The sequence below is a fragment of the Syngnathoides biaculeatus genome, chromosome 13 (genome assembly GCF_019802595.1).
Source record: "Syngnathoides biaculeatus isolate LvHL_M chromosome 13, ASM1980259v1, whole genome shotgun sequence".
In the NCBI taxonomy this organism is placed as follows: domain Eukaryota; kingdom Metazoa; phylum Chordata; class Actinopteri; order Syngnathiformes; family Syngnathidae; genus Syngnathoides; species Syngnathoides biaculeatus.
Window position 1 is genome coordinate 10,976,175 of NC_084652.1, and position 22,089 is coordinate 10,998,263.

The 22,089-nt window shown below is 41.4% G+C and overlaps 1 protein-coding gene and 1 long non-coding RNA gene across 3 annotated transcripts in view; one reads left to right on the forward strand and one right to left on the reverse strand.

Annotated features, from left to right (window-relative positions):
* Positions 1–12,961, reverse strand: part of LOC133510454 (myomegalin-like) — a 48,344-nt gene extending 35,383 nt beyond the window's left edge. The window contains exons 1-5 of one of the 2 annotated variants that reach the window (XM_061838353.1): positions 12,823–12,961; positions 11,673–11,719; positions 11,517–11,584; positions 7,123–7,233; positions 1,360–1,436 (exon numbers count right to left, since the gene is read on the reverse strand). In XM_061838353.1, the coding sequence (XP_061694337.1) occupies positions 1,360–1,436; positions 7,123–7,233; positions 11,517–11,584; positions 11,673–11,719; positions 12,823–12,863 (344 nt within the window). In that variant the 5' untranslated portion in view covers positions 12,864–12,961. Of the gene's footprint in view, positions 1–1,359; positions 1,437–7,122; positions 7,234–11,516; positions 11,585–11,672; positions 11,720–11,846; positions 12,069–12,822 lie in introns of those variants that run through there. The other variant, XM_061838355.1, reaches the window with a different exon arrangement.
* On the forward strand, positions 4,159–13,085 carry LOC133510455 (uncharacterized). Its single transcript, XR_009797613.1, has 3 exons — positions 4,159–4,423; positions 10,710–10,965; positions 12,947–13,085. It is a non-coding gene; the product is annotated as an uncharacterized LOC133510455 (long non-coding RNA).
* The last annotated feature ends 9,004 nt before the right edge of the window (positions 13,086–22,089 follow it).

The window sequence follows — 22,089 nt, forward strand, 5'->3', positions numbered from 1 at the left end:
TTTATTGTATTATGACTATGAAAAGAAATACCCAGGCACATGTTGATCACAAACATTTATTTTTATACAGCAGTATCTATAGTCCCAGGATACTTCATCAGGCATGATAGCAAACTAGCTACAGTTAATGGAATTATTCAAAAGGGCTCTCAGTACAGCATACATACAAAATATTGTTAAATGAAGCTCTTTTTGACAGCATAAATGAAAACAGAGCTTCGTTATCTTTGTAAAAGCACAACTGTTGATGTAGTAAATGGGTATTTGTGCTTCCTTGTGTGTTTTTGACATACCTGGAAAATAAAGAGGATTCCGATCTCATTACCCAGCTCTCCATTTTGTTTCCTTTTAAAAAGCCCCTTAATTGACATGCCACAGATGTTGTATATAGCCTTTTGTTACATTCTATTTCATGCAAATTCACAAATACGCACACATTTTCATGATCAAAGTCATGTCACGTATCTCTAAATTCCTCAGCCCCAAACACAACAGTGTGAGCATCTGTCTACCTCACGTTTTGGGCCAATGCCCCTCTACCAGAATTCCTGCTCCCAGAATGGCACACGCCACACTGTCGCCACTGAGTCCCAATCTGGAACTTTGTCTACATTCATTCTTGGCTCACTACAGCACATGCGACAGCTCAGATAACTCGGATATTTTGAACCCGTCTGAGTTAATGCTGATATCTCAGTAGTGGAATGGACAAGTGTCCTTACACGTTAAGCAGTGCTCACTAGAGGACGAATTTGGACAGAGCGTAGGCATGTCTTAAAAAGAAAAATGTAACCATCAAGAAAGCACAACTGTCTTGTCAGAAACTGACATTCCATGAGACAGAAAATCAAAAAGAAATCATCACTTTTTCCACCTCGGTATAGTGACCATTAAAAATATACTTAGGTGCAATTGAAATACTGTATACTGGCAGCCTTACAATAGATATGACTTCACATCACATTCAGATACTGTGACAACGCTTTACTGTAAAACATGAAGTGACAACAACACCTTAAATAGTGAGTGGTGTGAACATTAAAAGAACACTAGTACATGATGATTTAGGATGAAATATTTGACTATTAATGTCCGGAACCTATAAAAAGAGCCATGTGTGCTGATTTGAGCAACAACAAAATCAATTAATGTTGATTGCTTTCCTCTAAGGTACATAATCATAGCTGTATAAAATGAAACTTAGCACTTTGTTTTTATATGTATATCTGCAGTTTTGTGTATATATGCAGTATCCTACTACTGTATAATGTATATCTGCAGTATTCTACTACTGTATATTGTATATCTGCAGTATTCTACTACTTTAGTGTCGCTGAGTGTGAGTGAGTGTGAACTTACAGAGCTTTGTCGAGAAGCTGCTGTTTTTCTTGGAGCTCCTGCTTCAAGCTCTCTACTTCGACCTTCAGCTCGATGTTCTGCAACAAATAAAAACACAAACCTTTCAACTTTTTTTACCGAGCCCTCACGGGAAAATGGTGCCAATTTGTCTGTACTGATCTAGTACAGTGAGCAGATACAGTAAGTTTCATCCACTGCTAAAATTTGCTCTTGCCACATATACAAAAGTAAAGTAAAAAACACATAACATATATACTGATTTTGTTTGTTTATTGTTTTTAAAGTGACGGGAGCATACAGCTTTTTCTCACTCACTCCTCTGGGGATAAAGGTTTTTGTACTAAGTATTAAATGAATACGAGTTGGCTCTTTTTTTTCCCCTCGTTTCACAGAATTGCACACAACTTAATTTCTGACCTTATTTGGTCAAAATTTTTGTAATGAATACTTGGGTTGTTCACAACATCTGGTGACATTCTCATGTCAATAGCACTTTAGAAAATACACATTAATGAGAAAAATGGTGACGTGTTAAATACTTATTTCAGCCGCTGTATTAGCGAATGAAGAAAACATTACGTTAGTCAACTGGTTTGTTTACGGAAATACTGAGCCGCCACTTCGAGGAAGGGTGAGCCCAGCTCACGAGGGGGTGGGGGGCAGCTGAGTTAGCGAGCCCATGCAGCAGGGACCGACACCCCAGGACCAGGGAGGTCCCGACCCTGACAGAAGCACCCCAACCAATCCCAAAGGGAGGGGCACGGGTACTGGATCAGCTGACCGTCGTGAACAAGGACAGTCGAGGCCATCAAGAGAGGGGAGAGGAATGCGGGGCCCTATAGGGTGGGGACTTTATGTGCTAAATTCCCATTTGTCATTTAATTCTACACATACAGTGTGTAGAGGGCGCTATGACACAGTGATGGACGGCAATTAAATTCTAGATTGATATTGATAATTTGAGTACAATAAGGAATACAGTATAAACAAAAGTCAATCTGAATACTGTATAGTTCAAAGACTTTGACTGTCTTCCTAAAGGTGGCATGAGACCACCTCCTAATCTCTCCATCTGTAGAGTGAATCAGAGCTTGCAGGTGTTGTGTATCATCATTTCAGAACCTGAATGTGCTGTCACAGTTGGTATATTTAGAGCAGCAGAATTCTCGGCAGCTCAGATGCTTAACCCCAGGTGGTCAAGGGATAAACTCTGCAGTTTGTTTCCCCGCACTCTTTCATTAGATCAAGGGTGTCCAAAGTCTGTCTTGCGGTCCATTTTCGGACTGCCGGAAACAACATTTTATGCGGCTGCATTGATCTTGCTAATTTGGACATTAGGTGGCGCAGGTCTAAGAAGGGAGGAGAAATCCTTTCAAGAAGAGAATTGGGCATGGTGTCACTAGTGTGGATTATAACAAGCAAGTATGAGAACGTTTCAGTGGCGCCTATTGAAGTCCAGCAGTAGTTAAAGATCAAAGTCTTTGCAGATGCTGTATAAAAAAAATGTCAACATTCAGTACGTGTCGAAGAGACAGCAGAGAGCCAAACAGACAACTGCTCGCATGTTAAGGCAACTAAATCTTGCTTTGTTAGCAAAAATACATAGAAAAAAAAAAAGCCACAACTGCCAGCAAAGTCACTTTATTTTCTGAATCTGGTTCAATACTTTGGGTGTGACTTCATAATAAAGTGTCTTAATGTATTGTATGTCAACAGTCTGAGCAACTAAGACACCAGCAAAATTATTATTTGCAGCCATAGCCTACGTAGCAGAACCTTAAATGCATCATCAAAATAGGAACCCTTTTGCATAAAACAGTATGCAACAAGAGGCTCTCAGATTTAAAAAGGTTGGTGACTGAGTACATGACTCCCTCTCCTGTGTTTTTACATATGTAGCTATTTGGTTTGGTTAAAAATGATCAGTTAATAAACAGTAATTGTGAAAAAAAAATAGCAAAAACTTCAATGTAAAATAATTTGTTATCCGCGGCACAGTAGAGCAACTGTGCCCTGCGATTGGCTGGCAACCAGTCCAGGGTGTACCCCGCCTCCTGCTTGATGACAGATGGGATCGGCTCCAGCACTCCCGCAACCCTTGTGAGGATAAGCGGCTCAGAAAATGGATGGATAGACAATTTGTTATCTGATTATTCTACTAATCAATGGATTAATTGTTAGAATAATCAAATCTGAAAATATTCCACAGTGACAGCTCTACTGTAGCTGAAATGTTGAGCTCATCTCATCTATTGTTCGATGTCAAACTCTATTTTTGAAGGCATAAATAAGGGAAATGGGTTCAGTGTTCCAATATTAAAACAAACCTTCTTCAATTATTCTATTAGCAGCCTTTGGAAAAACGACACCCACGCATGAGAGCCCATCAGGGCTTTTACAATGGGACAGATGATTTAAGCAGGGATGCCAAAAAAAAAAAAAATCTAATGCAGTTTCCCCCTATTCTGAACGTCAGGATCTAATCTGAGATCAGATATTAATTTAATTAAATAAAACAATCATGTTCCCCTAAAATGACCACTTCCTTGTCTCCTCTTGTTAATTTATAGTTATCTTTTTTAGTCTTTTTAGTCAAGTCACTAAAATGTACTTGTACTACGTGCACACAAATTCCTTATAATTGCAGATTATTAACCGGTCAATTCTGCTCCTTAAGCCCACATTCAGCAAACACATCTACAAATGCAAAGTCCCGCATACCGGGTGATGAAAAAAATATTTCTTTATGTCATCATATTAAAGTACGTAAAGCTGTACCAGTGCCAGCATACAGTGGTGCTTTGACTTATAAGTTTGATTTGTTACATGACCACGCTTGTAACCCAAACTTTCTTAACTAACCAAAATACCCCACTGTGGTATGTTACTTGATAAAAAAACATTCACTATACCAGAAGTAATGCAATTTCCGGCCTATAAACAGCGACTTTTTTTCACACGCTTTCAACCCTGCGGTTTATGCGATAATTTGTGTATTTTTTTTTATGCGGTAATTTGTGCATTTTTTTTCTAACGGCTGCAAGGGGACACTTGAGCGGAAAAGGTAAGTGTGAGACCGAATATATGTGCCGGTGAAGTGATTTTACCGCTCTGGCCCTGTTAGTGCTGCGTTAGCATGTTACGGCTGTGTCTCAGTGATTTTTACCAGTATGTTTTTTTTTTTAACCAGCCCTTTTAGTGCGAGGGCGCTTAGCGTTAGCATTAGCGTGGCGGCACTAGCTTTAAATTCTATGTACCGTCTTTATAAATATCTCATGTTTCAATGTCGGTTTCAATGTGGGCACTTGCGCCTTTTACACGGCTGCGCCCAATGCATGTACCAAACGGTATTTCCTTTACAAATATACTGGATGAGGCTTATAACCAGGTGCGCTCTGGAGGTAAGTAAGTAAGTAAGTTTCTTTCGGCTTGTCCCTTTCGGGGTCGCCACAGCGTGTCATCTCAGATGAACGCAAATATATGTTTGGCACAATTTTTACGCCGGATGCCCTTCCTGACGCAACCCTTCTCAGGGAGTGGAGGCCCCAGTGGGATACAAACCCACAACCCATAATGTAAAGAATTAAACAGTCATGATAATTCAATGTGCATTAGGCTACTCCTCAGGTGTTTGTGCTCGGCTACCAGAGAACTTGAAAATACACAGAAACACGACCCAAAGATTTGGCAACAATTTGTCGTAACTAAGATTCAATAATATTTGCATATTTTTGTGCAGAGGAATATATGTTTGAGTGTATTGGTTTATACTCTGTCTGCAAGTGTTGTTAAAGCTTGTGTTCAAATCTAAGTTGTCCTTACAATCAACATTATCCCGTTTGTGTGTTAGCATTAAAATAGCATTGAAGCAAGCACTTGGCCTCTTTTTGGAAAAATTCTCGATCTGACGAGCTGCTGTTTGTTGTAAAGTTAGCAAAATAAAAGTAAAGTAAACTAAAGTTCGCTGCTACCATCTCGTGCTCATAACTCAAATTTTGTGTCGTAAGTCAAGATGAAAAAAAAAAACAAATTCCAGAGCAACGACGCATGTCTTGAAAACACTCATAAGTCGCGTGAATCATAAATCAAGGTACCAATGTGGATAATTTGGGAAATAATTTTGTTTGGGTTGGGAAACACTGAGAAATTAATTCAATGATTCTGAAAGAAATTGGTGCAATCATTTATTAGATTTCAAATCTCACTATAAAAACGTACCTGCTAATCTTATTCTCATTATGTAATTATTTATCACCCCAACATTGATGATAATAATGCAACACACTGCTGGGGGGGATGTGCATCAGTATCTGTCAACAAAATGGCTGGAGCTCTATATATAGACACCCATCAGGGTACACCTGCTATTTTGGCCCCTGTTGGCCCATCAGCCCTCAGCAACAAACGCCTCAAATAAAGCAGGCGTGACAGCGGTTGCAAATTTAAACAAACTTATTCTCGTAGATCACATCCTAACAGGTGGGGAGATGGATTTTGAGACAGGACGCTAACAACCATTTAGTCAGAGCTCATCAAATCAAAAACCCAAACACGATCCAAGTCTCCTACGTGTCATACAGACTCTCATGCGACTCCATGTGAGTTTACCCAGGCTATAAATACTGCGTCAAAGCTTGCAGAGGGATCGCTATGTGCTCACCTAGGCTGTGCTAGGTTTCACTGAAATGTTTAGACAGCGGGCGGAGAGCCCCTCGGTCATGACGCCCTGCCAACAGCAACAACGCCGACCAGCTCTCGAATATGGAACGAAGATTTAGTCGCCAATCACAAAGCGATTAAACTGATAGGAGTGAAGACAAAAGATTAAAAACCCTCTGACATGCAAGCTGGCCACTTCATCACTTCTGGTATGCACTCATAATGGGAAGGATATAGACTCATATTTTGTGCATTTTACAAAAATAATAATGATAAATATTGATAAAGAGATAGCTGGTAGTCTCCACTGCATTTGGAACATGTTGTCTTTATTGAACAACTCTTTTCTGCCTCATCACATTGAGTAGCTAAGCAGCAAAAAAAATATATATTTTTTTTTTCTGACTTTTTTTTTTGGACTGAAACTGTTAATTAGGAAAAAAATCTAGCCATTTATTGCTTCATTAATTTTCTCTATAGTTAATCAGAACCCTAGGAAAACTAGCAGAATGCTTGCCATCCCTATAGTTGGACACTGATCCACAAAATAAACAAATGCATAAAATCATTCACTGATCCTGAAATTCATCCATGAAAATGATCCTGAGCGGTCTGTACATGCAGTATTTGAAACACGTGAGGGGAAAAAACGAGTGATTATGACACAATCAAATCAAACCCTTTCCTCCTTGATCACATGATAGCTACTCACACAATATGTCATAGTTTTCTTTTTAACTTATTGTGCAATTCTGTTTCTTAGAGCACAACATTAGGCACACCTCTATCATCCAATGAGAAAATCCTTTGAACTAGAAGAACACATTGATACCTCTCGTCCAAAAAGTATAATTATCCATCAACCGGCTCATTATTTTATGCAGATCCACCTCATGTTGTACTCTGTGAGTGCACACTATAGCACATTTTAAAGCATAAAAGAGCCCATTCAAAGCAGCAGCCACATATTCAAGAATCACTTTCAATGGTTTAGTGAACACCAAAATGTTGAGGCAAGCCATTTGCAATCATTTTTTTTTTTTTTGGGATACAATTTCAGCTGCAACAAATGAGTTCTACATTCTACTTGCCGGACTCACTCACCGTTCGATAGACATCTTCGCTGCTCTCTTCGTACTTCTGCTGGATTCTCTCCTCCAGGAAGTAGATGCGCAGCTTGAGGCTGAAGTTCTCCTTCTTCAGGTCGTTCAGGTGCTGTGACAAAGTGCGGTAACCGTTAGACATGACTGTCAAAGAGCGCCGACGCTGCTTGACATGTCTGTTACGGGTCAGAAATAAAAAGTTCTCCTCGGCTTCTCCATAACACGCCAAGTCAAAGGATGTGTGCCTTTCTTCCAGGCTGGTAATTGTGACAAATGTAGCCCGAGTTGGGCCTCTGACACCCCATTGACAAAACCACACACTTCTAAACTAATAACACCAACAGTCTAAAAGAGCAGTTGAGGTGCAGAGGGCATCTCTGCGTCCCCAGTGGTTCACAGATCCATCCGTGTCAGCTCCATGGTGTGTTCTGGGGGCAAGGGGACAGGCGCTGGGGCTTATTTTACAGGAGCACATATCCATGGAATCCCAGACCGCCAAGGGAGATGGGTGGAAGTGGAGGGAGCGAGGGGGGGGGGGGGGAGACACGAAGGGCGGGAGGAAAGTTACTCTGGCTTTGCAGGCACTTGTTATATGACGGCAAGTCTCACCCTCCTGCAAAAAAGCAGTAGCTGACACACGCAGGCACACAAGCCCAAGTACACAAGGACAAGTATACTCTTTTTTTACCCTTTTATTTAGGCTTTTCCTTATACTGGAGTTTACAGTTTCGCGTTACTTTATAATACTTCAGTACAGTGCTTCTCCTTTCTATACCATGGTTCATCCTTCACGTTCATGATACACCAGAAACTGTTTAAACAATCGTTTTTAGGGGTTATTAGTATACAATGCATGAATTGGACACTCTAAATTGCCCCTAGGTGTGATTGCGAGTGCGGCTGTTTTGTCTCGAAGTGCCCTGCGATTGGCTGGCAACCAGTTCAGGGTGTACCCTGCCTCCTGCCCGTTGACAGCTGGGATAGGCTCTAGCACTCCTGGCGACCCGTGTGAGGATAAGCGGCTAAGAAAATGGATGGATGGATAGTATACACTGGTGGCTTCATTTCTGAGTTTCAATTCATTTCGTGACCACATTCTTGAATTAAACAATTTATAATACATGCATATACTAATACAGAAAGAAAAAGCACACTGGACCACACAGGTGTCAAACTTATGGCCAGGGTGCCAGATCAGGCACTTTATGTGGCCGGTGAAAGCAAACGATGTGCATCAAGTTCCATCATTCATTGCCAAATTCTGCTATAAATATGGGTTGTATTTTCAAAGCTTCAACATATTATCAACTGGACATCACATTCAGACACAGTGAACAAAGTAAAAAAGGAAGTAAACAGTAGCTTGTCATATTTTTTGAATGCAGAGAAGATACCAGACTACCTCTTTACAAACAATAAAAATGTCCATCTTGGATGTCGAAGTCAAAGACACAAGCCGGCATAAAATAAAATAAAATAATAACATGAGACTCCTCTGGTCCAATCAGAGGTTCCTCAACAAGGAGTTTTGCTGGTGAGGAATGGAATAATCAAACATCATAACATAGAACTGAATATTGGTGAGATTTCCCTACTCTCAAACTATCCTTAAGAGAGATGAGTGAACAATTTTAATATAGTTTCATACTAAATAAAATGCAGTCTTGACAAATTGTAATTCAGTGCAAAGGAATACTACACGTGCGGATTTACGTCACCGCTTCCTCTTCCGGATGCAATCACTGAGTGTGTCCATTAAAGTGTCCTATTACACACGGTTGTTCAATAATTCAGAGCAAAATGGGTCAGACACCAAATTTAGTGTCTGCATGGATTAGGAATGACATCATGGCATGCAGTAACACATGACAGGTTCACTTCCGTGCACGCACACACCCTGCAAAAATCAATTACGGCGACATACACGGTGAAATTTGGTGAGTGTGCCACATCCAAAGAGTCTGCAGACATGTAAGTGAAACAGTTTTTGTTTGGGTCCCATCAATTGGAACGTCGCTATAGTGACTATTTGTGATGCTTGTTTGACATTCTTCACAAATATTTGGAAACATCAATCAATAAATCAATGGTTGGGATAGACCCTTAGTTGACCTTGAACCTTAAACCAAAGCAGAACAAACTTTGTTGTATTGTGCATTTACACAATGTAACTGAGTCTGATTTCTATGATTAAAAACATTTAAAAACAAAGAAATAAAAAATGTAAAACCGAGAGAAAGAAGTGTAAGACTTCTTTTAATTCATTACACAGGTGAAAATCCATTATTGGGAAATTCAACTTCAGTAATCATGACGCACATCTCCAACGAAAGATTGCCAGCTTTTTTTTCCCGTAGGGCGACTTGAACTGCAACCTTCCAGTTTTGAACAAGTGAGAACATGCAAACCCCACACAGGCGGAGCCGGGATTTCAAGCCCTGTTCTCAGAACTGAGGCACACGTTCTAACCACCGTTCCAACGTTTTAAATGCAATGTTGGCCAAGCTAAACAAAATAGCTGAAATGGCGACTTAAATCGTGCGAAAACCCCAACAACCGCTAGCCCGCATTACGACCGACCAAATGAAAGGCAAAGCTCAGAAAATCCTGGCAGAAAGCGCTCATCCTCTGTCTTGTCAATTTCAGCTTCTGAAGTCTGGGAGACGCTACAGAGCTCCTCTGGCTAAAGATAGTTTAAAAAAAAAAATCATTGATTCCAAATGCCATCGTGATCCTGAACTTAGCAAAGTGACCGCTCTACACGAAGGGCCCCGACTGCTCCACACTGACCTCTGACTTCCTTTTCTTATTCACAACAGACCACAACACAATCAGATGCATTTATTATGTTTTGCTTTATTTTGAATATCCATTCATCCATTTTCTCAGCCGCTTATCCTCACAAGGGTCGCGGGGAGTGCTGGAGCCTATTCCAGCTGTCAATGGGCAGGAGTTAGTTGCCAGCCAATCGCAGGGCACGAAGAGACAAACAGCCGCACTCACAATCACACCTAGGGGCAATTTAGAGTGTCCAATTAATGTTGCCTGTTTTTGGGATGTGTGCCCGAAGAAAACCCACGCAGGCACGGGGATTACATGCAAACTCTACACAGGTGGGTCTGGGATTGAACCTGGGATCTCAGAACTGTGAAGCCAACGCTTTCCATCTGAGCCAATGTGCCGCCCTATTATGAATATACTCAACTTTAATATTGTTAATGTGTATTTAGTGCTGTCTTTTTTGTTGATAAGCCCAAGACAATTTTGTACCTTGGTGGACAATAAAGAATTCCCTTCTCTTCTCTTCTCTTCTCTTCTCTTCTCTTCTCTTCTCTTCTCTTCTCTTCTCTTCTCTTCTATGGGGACTATTTGTCTAAATGTGAAAAGTGTACTCATAATGATATCAAGGAGAACTGAGAAAATCTGGGCCATGCTGGTGCCCTGAGGGGGAAACCAGGAGGTTCCATTCAGGGTGTTTTCCATGTGATGCCCTCAGTTGTAGGTGATCTCATTGGCATCATGATATTTTAAGACGGGTACTGCATACATGCATGTAGCCACTTTTAACCCCCCTTTTCTCCCCACCAGGCAGTACACAACACACGGCTAAATGCGGACGTCCATCCATCCATCCATCCGTTTTACTCAGCGCTTATCCGCGGGGCGCTGGAGCCTATCCCAGTTGACTCCGGGTGAAAAGTGGACTCCACCCCGAACTGGTGAACAATCAGTCACACAGGACATATAAACACAGACCACCATTTGCACTCACATTCGCACAGTCCGTGAGAGGGAATTGAACCCACGCTGCCAGCACCAAAATCAGACAGGTCCATCACTACAGGTTAGTAACCATAACACTAGGTGCCAAAAAGGGGTCCATTGTGTATACTGTATGTTCTTTTGCCGGCCTTCACAATGATGACTAAACTACAATTCCACACTCCAAAAATAGGAAAATTGTATATTGTATGCCTTGACCTGTAATCACACATTTGACCACACGATAGCAACACAGAGCACAGCGTCCAGAGGTCACTGCAAATGACTGCCAACACACTCGGAGCAAGAATAGTAACAAATGATGGAATACAAAAATTATGCCATTTTCACAAGCTTTGGAAAGACTGCTTCAAACTCAAATTCAGGGAAATAAAATCAGCACAATGAAAAAATGGTTAAATATTTGAAGAGTTTGTTTTCAAAACGAGACTTAGGCATTTTTTTCAGATTTACGAAACTCGCGCCAAAATTATCCAGCTCTGAATGGATAATTTTGGCGCGAGTTTCGTAAATCTGAAAAAAATGCCTATGTCTCGTTTTGAAAACAAACTCTTCATTTCAAGAATGAATTACCAATAATTCAATAATAAAGTAATGCATAATGCAATTTACCTGCTCAAATTGCTTTAGAGTGTGAGGCTGAAGAGGAGGAGTGTTGTTTTCGTCGTCCTGACACACATCTAGAACAGATTAGAGTTGGAGTTTAAAACAAAAAACTCACATGCGTTTAGATATATGTGGTGATTAGGAATTGCGGGTCAGTTCTACCTGTCACGGGTCCTGTGACTTTGGATGATGCTTCCTCCTCCACAGCACTGTCCAAAGAAAAAAAAAATCTACTTTTAGTGGGCCACAGAGACATTTTAGATGATTTTTTTTTGTCACAGTACAAATTGTTCCTGAACAACCCATAATGTACATATAAACAAGAAGTGTAATCACCTCATGTTCTATCACTTGTATACTCCATAAACAAACACAGTGCAGCTCAACGTCTGGCTGGCGGATGTCATGGCGAGCAAAATGGTTTTGGTGGTACTTCACAGTTCTTCGAATCAGCATTAAAAAATAAAATTAAAAAGACACTTGAAGCCCTGAAGAACGTCTCATTCCATTTGCATCTCTGTGAAGAGTTGAGCTGGGGGTCAGGGGTGTAATTAACTCATGAAGGGAACCCAGCAGGGAACATTTGGAGGGATGAGAAAAACTCAGCCAGCAAATCAATGTGCCACTGTGCTAACTAGCATGCTAGCATAGTGCCACGAATTAAAGTAGTAGCAGATCTATGGCTACTAGTGCACAACGCGGGCCTAAAGCTCCCGGTGCTCTTTTTCGCATCTATACACGGCGCATTCCTGAAAACAGCTGAAAACGACAAGTCAGTCGCAGCATGCCGATGGTTTAAAAGTTGCAGACTAGTTGTTCACACGCGCATTGTTGTGCTTGAGCCAGACTATCGCAATGAAACGATACTAATGTTTTTTTCGTTTTTTTTTTAAATAATGTGGCACACTGCAGCATGTTGAGAATTTACGTGTTAAAACACTGACACTGCCTATTTGTGAGCTTTCATTGTACATCTTCTGCCACTTGTGTTGTTGTTGTTTATCCTTTGCTTTTTTTTTTTGGGTGCTTAAAATGTTACCAATAATACTGAATATCTCATTTTAATATGACATGATAAGAAATGACGGGGGCTATGTATATAGATGCTGTAATGAAGTGAATGTGGGCCTGATGCTTTTTAGGCAACGGCTTCCAATGCGAATGCTTACAATTTAGCAATAACCATGACGCTAACACCGAAGGCATCCCTAAACCACCTTAAATACATATTGCCCAGTTTGGCGTGTTGCGTTCAGGCACCACTGTTTCACCTCTACGGACAATTAGCTTAAAAAAAAAAAAAACATCTCACCTCTCACAGTCGCCCCACATCGGCGATGAGCTCCGATCCATGCACGCACAGTAATTCCTTTTAAATCAACGAGCATCCATGTCGCCCTTAAAGCACACCGTCTTCATGAGCGATCTTTCCGCAGATGAGAGGAGCAGAGTGGAGAAGTGGGGCATGTTGGCACTAGCAGGAGCAGGAGGAGCAGGATGAGGAATGAGGAGGAGGAGGAGGAGGAGGCGTGCCGCGTGAGCGCCCTCCCGCGAGCAGCAAACGTGACACAAAAGGGAGCGTGAGAGAACTCGCCACAAGAAACTGTTCTGTTGCAGCTGCAGGCAGCAAGCATGTCGCCACATGAAGGTGGAAAGGACGAGGGCAAAAAGGGACTAGTAGCAACCAAAAGGAAAGCATTCTAAGCCTTCCCTTCATATCCTAAATCAGTGATCGAGTACGTTCATAATCCTAGCTAGGAAGACATTTCAGCTCACTAGAATGACTGTTTATTGTTCATTATGTTTGCCCCCCCCCCCACCTCTGTCCATTAGCAGGACAATTTTGACAGTCAAATAACACAACTATATGTTACCACTTAAGGCAAAACTACTCGTGGGCATTTGCTGCTGCTAGTGGGGTCCAGAAGGCTACTAGTGTGTGCCTGGTAGTACGAATGCAGCACAGTAGTTTATAAGTAAGGTTTAATTGAGTAGTAAGTCAAAAGTGGCACTAAAGTGATGAAAAAGGCTACTAGTTGCTACTACTACATGGACGTTAAACTGAATATCAAAGATATTGACTAAACGTTGGGGGCACAAAGGTGCAACTGTTTAGCGAGTTGGCCTTACAACTCTGAGGACCGTGGTTCAAATTTATATAATTTATATATATTGTGAAATTTACACCAAAAAACGCTGTGGCTTCTTCTCTGTAGCCATGCCTGTGTGGAGTTTGCATGTTCTCCCCGTGCCCGCGTGAGATTTCTCCTGGTGCTCCGGTTTCCTCTCACATCCCTAAAAATATGTATTAATTGGTGACTCAAAATTGCCCCGAGGTGTAATTGTGAATGTGACTATTTTTTGTCTCTCTGTGCCTTGCGAATGGCGGGCAACAAGTTGTGCTTGCCTCCCGGCATGACAGCTGGGATAGGCTCCAGCATTCCTGTGACCCTTGTGAGGATAAGCAGCTCAGAAAATGGATACAGGGCACTGTAGCGTTATTCACCACGATAAACTACTGCAACAATAATAAGCACCTTGTTAAAATAATTTCTCTCAGTCGGTGCCCATTTGTTAAATGTTGAATGATTGATTGTTATGGACTTTGATCTCATTGCAGTTTACAATATAATAGATTTAGATAGTCTCACATTATTGTTGGATAATGTGCTGCTCATCTGTTGCTGGTTTAAAGTTACGCATGCCGCGGATTACATAATTTGGATTGATGGCGGTGCTGATTGCAGGGTTTGGAGAGAGAGAAAGAGCGAGCGAGAGAGAGAGAGAGAGAGGGGGGGGGTGGAGGGAGAGTTTGGAGTGAGAAACGGTTAATAAGATTATGGCACTGTTGGAAGTCAGTGACAGAAAATGGGATTAAAACGGTTAACTTTCAACAAGTCATCTTGTTAACATTGTAGGAAACGTTTCCACTGGGGGGCCTGCTTCAGTCCAGAGAGTGGAGGAAGGGTTGAGGCCCATTACTGAAGCGCATGACAGTACTTTGATGACACAATGTCTCAGCCGCTGGGTCACAGTCAAGGTTGGTGGCTTCCTCTTGTGGACTTGGAGTTTGTCACACTCTTAAGGATAAAAAATGTCCCCCCCCCAAAAAAAAAAAGTCAGTAAAAGAACCTGACCAATTACAGACGTTCATTGTCTAAAAAAAACAAATACATTACTGTATGTGTGAATTGTGATTGATTGATTGTGTTATTTACAAATTCTCACAATGCAGTCGTAACCTAGCAGGGTTCCTCCATCCCCAGTTGTACTGACTATGTGAACCACTAGATGTCCTACTATGACCAAACCATCCGCATCAGAAGCATCTTGGACACAGGGGTGTCGCCCTTTTTTTTTTCCGCGGGCCACATTGTTGTTCCGGTTTCCCTCAGAGGGCCGTCATGACTGTGGAGCAAAAATATCTAATCATCTCATCATATTTACATCATCAGTTTATGAACTAGTTTTGGAATCAGGAATCAAGGTTAATGTGTTTTTCCATCTATTCACGTTTGGTCACACAAAAATGTTTGGAATATCTCAACTTTATCATTTATGACATAAGAAAGTTTGAAATTGTGGTACAGATTTCTTTCAAAAGAATCATGGAAATTGACACTCTAGATTTGGCTTTGCAGGCCACGTAAAATCGGGTGGGGGGCCAGATGTGGCCCCCAGGCCTTGGGTTTGACATCTATGATCTAGGACTTTGTCTTGTCTTTTTTTAAGTCCTCTTCCCAAAGACCACACGGGGCCCTGTCCTGGTGCCCCGAGGCTCCGTGGAGATGATCCAGATTGCAGGCGACTTCATGAAGTCTTTCTCAGCCATCTTGTTCTCTTCGGCCCGGGCCATCTCCTGCAGCTCCGGGGTGGTTTCTGGACACCAGTCGGCCACAAATTTGTCTTTGGCCTCACAATAGTTGACCACCACCTCCTCGGGCTGCTCCCCCAAGAGCCAGTCTGGAATATATCACGTTCATATCTGCAAATTATTGTGCCCCACTAGAGTAAAGTAATCATACTAAGACATGTTTTTTTTTAAATATTTGGTCACCAATGACCAATATCGGGAATTTTTGCAAACTACAACCACAGTAATAAACACAGGCTATATTAATATGTTTTTGACAACTTAGATTTCCCTGGAATATTTAATTATGAATGTAAGACTACAAAAATCTGCTATGAATGATCATCAGCCATTGTGCAGTGAACTGAAAAAAAAATCCAAAGTGTGTTTGTGTATATATATATATATAAGTATATATATATATAAATCAAATACTGCTTCAGTGTTTATTTTTTTTACAATTTTTTCTGGCATGATTTGACAGCGTTTTTTGGTGTAAATTTCACAATATATATAAATTATATACGAGTAGCTTTGTGTTCAACTAAACAAGTTCTGACTGTTTAAGTACATTTGTGAGTAGATTAAGATGATATTGTTATTATTTGCATGCATGTACAGTACTTTTAATGAGGTTTTTGGATGGTGTTGTGAGAATATATTTTTCTAGTGTAAAAGGTGCCTTGACTCAATAAAGTTTGTGAAACGCTACAAATATTAAATATGATAGCCACACACCTGCACAGTCGTGGATGAGGTCCTTGATGAGGTGACCGATGATGGCGTAGAGAACACCGAGCACGATGAAAATGGCCATGAGCAGATAGAGCACGTAGGTGGGCAGGTGGATGGCGTCTCTCGAGGGGGGGATGTAGCTCTCGAACAACACCGTCCCGTCTTCTTCTCTGTAGCGGACTTTCAAGCCGTCTCCCGGCAGCTCCATGGTTTTAAAAAAGTTTACAAGACTTCAGTTAGAAAATCCATTGTGGTGCTCGGAGAGTTTTGAAAAAAAAAAAAAAAATGCTCTCCTTTTCTGGCCAAATGTGCTGAGAGATGAGAAGAAATATTGTATGTGTTTTTTTTTTCTTCTCACGCTTGAGCCCATCAGCGTCTGCATGTTGAGCTGAGCTCACAGAAGTGGATTAGAAGCAGTTTGAAGCTCTCAAGGTCAGATGGTCGTTTTCACTGCGACACAAACGTGTACACTCAGACAGACACATGATGTGTTTTGCAAAAATGCAAAAAAAAAATCATGTTTTGATTGTCAGATTCATTCGAGCATTTCATACAGTGCAACCAAAGTTATAAGTTGATTTCCTCAGGTGTGAGTGAAGTCCGGATCAATACTGAAAGTTCTATCTATCTATCTATCTATCTATCTATCTATCTATCTATCTATCTATCTATCTATCTATCTATCTATCTATCTATCTATCTATCTATCTATCTATCTATCTATCTATCTATCTATCTATCTATCTATCTATCTATCTATCTATCTATCTATCTATCTATCTATCTATCTGTTTTCTTTGCCGCTTATCCTCACAAGGGTTGCGGGAGTGCTGGGGCCTATTCTATCTATCTATCTATCTATCTATCTATCTATCTATCTATCTATCTATCTATCTATCTATCTATCTATCTATCTATCTATCTATCTATCTATCTATCTATCTGTTTTCTTCTTTGCCGCATATCCTCACAAGGGTTGCGGGAGTGCTGGGGCCTATTCTATCTATCTATCTATCTATCTATCTATCTATCTATCTATCTATCTATCTATCTATCTATCTATCTATCTATCTATCTATCTGTTTTCTTTGCCGCTTATCCTCACAAGGGTTGCGGGAGTGCTGGGGCCTATTCTATCTATCTATCTATCTATCTATCTATCTATCTATCTATCTATCTATCTATCTATCTATCTATCTATCTATCTATCTATCTATCTATCTATCTATCTATCTATCTATCTATCTATCTATCTATCTATCTATCTATCTAATGTACAATTCTGCGTTTAATCACGCTGATGTTCAGTAATCCTTCGGCTTTTACAAATGAGTTCACTGTGCAGGTATTTAATGTCGGCAGGAAGGTAAGATGGATTAATGAGAGCAGACGAGACAATTTATATTGTTAAGTTGTTTACTAGAAAGAAGCTTAGTTAGACAGGAACACTTGTGACGAGGGAAATGACAGCTCAGCACCATTAAATTGTACTCTAGACTCTCTCTCTCCCTCTCATTTTTGACATCCCAAATCAATTTTAATATGTCACATTTCTATTTTGGGTGCAATTTGTCATTGTTTGTCACCAGGGTGCAATACGGAAGGATATTAACAATCGTGACAGGTGACATTTTGAAGCTGTGATCATGAGAGGCGTGTTCCTACTATGTATAAACAAAATATATACAGTCAAAAAAATCGACAAGAAAAGCATTTCTTTAAGCATCACTACAGCGACCAAAATAACTGAAAAACAAACGAGATGACGTCGTCAACAGATTTAGACGGGGGGTGACGTGAGGGCTCAGAGGAAGATGAAGGTCAAGCCATGTGAGGATTTTCTCTTTTTTTTTTTAATATATATAGTTCGATGTTTCTCTTTGGAAGAGGAATGAGGAGGAGGGCTGGATGGAAGCTGGCAGCCTGGCAACATCCCTTCTTGCTCTCGCTCCATTTTCACCTTGTCTCTCATTTTCTTCACTCCTTCCATTCCTCAGAGGGATCTTCCACCAGTCTGGGGCCAAAACTTAAGTCTGGGAGGGAGAAAAATGGAACAACGATAATAATACGGTTAGAAGTGTGTGTTTACCTTTGACAATTTAGTTGTCCACTAATTGACATGTATTGGCAATTATCATGTTACAAGGTCTTTCAGTTGTGTGAGTTTAGTTTTAAACCTTGGGGCAATTCTGCGTGAAAATTCCGAGACAAAACACGAAAGAGACAGGAAGCGATGCGAGGAGAGGACGGGTTCTTCTTGCCTGACGTTACCAGCATACATGAGATCTTTTATCAGGTGTCCCACTCAGGCATATGCAGGCACAAGAACCAAGACCACCCCAACGAGGACGTGGACCGCTTTGCGCGGTAGAGTTATGGCATTTCTTGCTGGGGGGGGGTGTTTTCAACAAGTGGACAGTCTCTTGCAAAGCAAAGTCAATTTCAATGAATGGTAAAATGAATTTTTGGGTGGTACAACTTGCACTAAACAGTTTTTTCGCATGATGATTTCAAATGAGAGGAAGGATGGGAAGAGGGCAATGTCAGGACTGTAATCTTAAAGGAATAATCTCAAATTGTAGTTCATCACACCAAGGAGACGTGACGCCAGAACGGTGCCGATTCCTGAGATCTTTACTCTAAACTGAAAACCCGCCATACAGTTCGACCCATTTCGAGATATGTTCGCTTCGGGTCCGATATGGTGACGAGCAGGGAATGTGAGCCAGAGGAGAGGTAAAAATAAGACGGTGTTAATAGGATTGATGGTGTCACTGAGCAATATCAGCATTCCATCTGTACGGGGATTACAGATATGAGCACAGAGAGGTGGACCCGAATACACCAAAGAGGATTATGGGCCTTCGCGACCACGCCACGTACATATGGTACATTACATACATCACTGTGATACATATTTTCACGGGAACATCTAACTTGCCTGAAAACCGACGCCATTTATTGGATTCTTGTGTTACAGTATTAGACCTGGCCAAAAATGCTAAATGACCAGTTGAAATGGAAAAAATGTATCGTTTAATATTACTAGAAATTGGAAGCTCATTGTCAAACACATTTATTCTACCCATCCATCCATTTTCTTCATTGCTTATCCTCACGTGGGTCACAGGGAGCGCTGGAGCCTACCCCAGCTGTCAACAGGCAGGAGGCACAGTACACCTTGAACTTGTTGCCAGCCAATCGCAGGCAACATGGAGACAAACAGCCACACTCACAATCACACTAATTGGGAATTTAGAGTGTCCAAGTAATGTTGCATGATTTTTGGGATGTGGGAGGAAATCGGAGACAGAACATGCAAACGCCACACAGGCGGGTCCGGGATTGAACCCGGAACCTGAGAACGTTGAGGCCAACGCTTCACCAGCTGAGCTACCGTGCCGCCGCACATTTATTCATTCATTCATTTTTTGTTGTTGTTGAAATTATACTGTACGTTATCCACAATTTAGCAGTGGAGCGTCTAAAAGATCACTTGGAATTCAAATTTCTGCTTTCCACACAAACCAAAAAAAAAAAAAAAACATTGCAAAATCAATGGTTAGTAACACAAAAAAACTAAAATGCTCATTTAAAATAAATATTCCTTACCTGGAAATCAAAATGTGTTGCCTTATCATCTCTTTTCCTCCATAAAGGGTCTTCTAAATGAGCGGGACTCGGGTGCATCTGAATAGAACCACAACGAAATATCGTCAAATTGACACTTGAGGCCACGCCTCAGTCACGACGAGCGCAAACGCACCATCGTCGCTTCTCTCTACAAGTGTCAACACGAGCTACGACGGGCCGATCCAGAAGCCCTCCAGATCTCCTCCTCTAGGGCTCCGTCTTGTTTTCTCTTTGGGGCAGGTTCAGTTGGACAAAGCGAGTGAAGACGAACTGCCACTCGATGATGATGAGGGCGACGTTTGCGAAGAGAATGAACCAGGAGACGGGGTGCAAACCGCAGTAGAATTCGTGGGTCATGTTGAGCCAGTCTCAAAAGGTTTCTGGTGGGAGGATTCGGACGGCCCGTCGAGGCGCTCCTCTAAGTACAGTAATCCTCATCGATTAAGGTTTTGCTCGCACATGTCATTCACACAAGCTTCTTTTAGCTGAGTCGGCAGATTAAAAAACTGATTGTTCATCACCTGAAGTGCCCAAATTGATTTAGGAACAGAAAATATGCTGGGACACACACATTGCGAACAAAGTTTCACATGATTATACACATGCAGAAAGCCCTGTGTGTCCAAATATGGTGAGTTTCATAGATATATATTTTTTCACAAATCAATACTACTGGTTTGCCCCACGTTCTGTGTTGTTTCCACGCATTCAGTCGAAAAAAAGCTCGAGAACAAATCTCATCTAAAAGTGTGGTAAAACCCTGATTTTCCTCACGCCGAGGGAGCCGTGCGGCATTACGTCGCCTCAAGATTGAAAGTCTGGATGTTTTCTACGCACAGATTAAATGTTTTTGCGTAAATCTGTTTTTATTAAAAATGCATAGCTGTAATTGCTTTGGGTGCGGATGAAACAGGTGAGTCGTGAGGGTAAGTTTCAATTTCATTTCAATTTGGCACAGAACGTACCTGTTTGACTGACTCCTTCCGCAGGCCCTCGCGCTTCCTCTCACTTTAAAATACAAAAACTATCAAGAATGTTCTCCATTAATCAAAAACCTAAATGGCAGCTCCACCACAAAAAAAAAAAAAAACAAACAAACAAAAAAAAACCTCTACAAGCTGACTTGAGTCCTAGATGCAAACAAGACTGTGTCAGGTGGGCCCATGGCGGACCCCTCAGGCGGGGGTGACCACCTGCTTGGGCTTGTCCTCCGGCTCCACCATCCACTTGAAGTAGACGTCGCCCAGGAGGAAGGTCCAGTAGATGACGGTCAGAGAGGTGTTGACGGTCATAATGGCGATGATTAGGGGATGCAGCATGGTGGCAAACCGCTTCGGAAATGGACCCGTGTGTGCTGTCGGCTCGTCTGCGTCTGCGTCTGCTTCTGCTTTGTCGAGCCGACCCTCTCCACTCTCACTGGCCGTTCAATTTCTGCGTAATCCTCTTCAGCCGCTTTGTTGCAGGAGATAAGTTGCATTAGATGAGGGCCTGCTTTGGAAATATTCATGCACAAGACGTTGCATAATACTCTTGCGTTGGTCATCCATGAAAATGAAATTACTTGTGGTGGAGTGAACAACGTTTTTTTTCCCCCCTCAAGAATACGATCAGATCGGTATATAATCCAGAATCTAATCAAGAATGGAAATGTTTTACAAAGGAATACTTCATATTAGGCGACACAGTGGATCAGCTGGAAAGCGGTGGCCTCACAGTTCTGAGGTCCCGGGTTCAATCCTGGACCCCGCCTGTGTGAAGTTTGCATGTTTTCTCCCACATCCCCAAAACATGCAACATTAATTGGACGCTCTAAATTGCCCATAGGTGTGATTGTGAGTGCGGCTGTTTGTCTCGACGCGCCCCGCGATTGGCTGGCAACCAGTTCAGGGTGTACTGCGCCTCCTGCCCGTTGACAGCTGGGATAGGCTCCAGCACTCCCCGCGACCCTCGTGAGGATAAGCGGCCAAGAAAATGGATACTTCATGTCATCGCAAATGCAACAGATGGGAGGAATCAAACAAACTTACACAAAAATACACGATCTGCAATAGTGATGATGACTAGTACGAGTAAAAAAATAATAAATAATTCCAGTGACATGAAATTACAGTTAAACATTAGAATCAACTGTGTGGCCTGTTTATTTTTATTTCTTTTTTTACAGTACATTCTTCACTTTTAGAGCACAGTACATTGTTCAATTGGAGTTCTGTTGTATTCAACCTTTGAGCAAATTTGTATTAAATCTTGAAACGTTTCAAAAAACATTGGAAGTAAACTTTTCAATTAACTTTTCTGCTCGGTATGTTAATTTGATCATTTTTAAGTAGGTTGTTTTCATTTTCTCGTAGTGAAGAA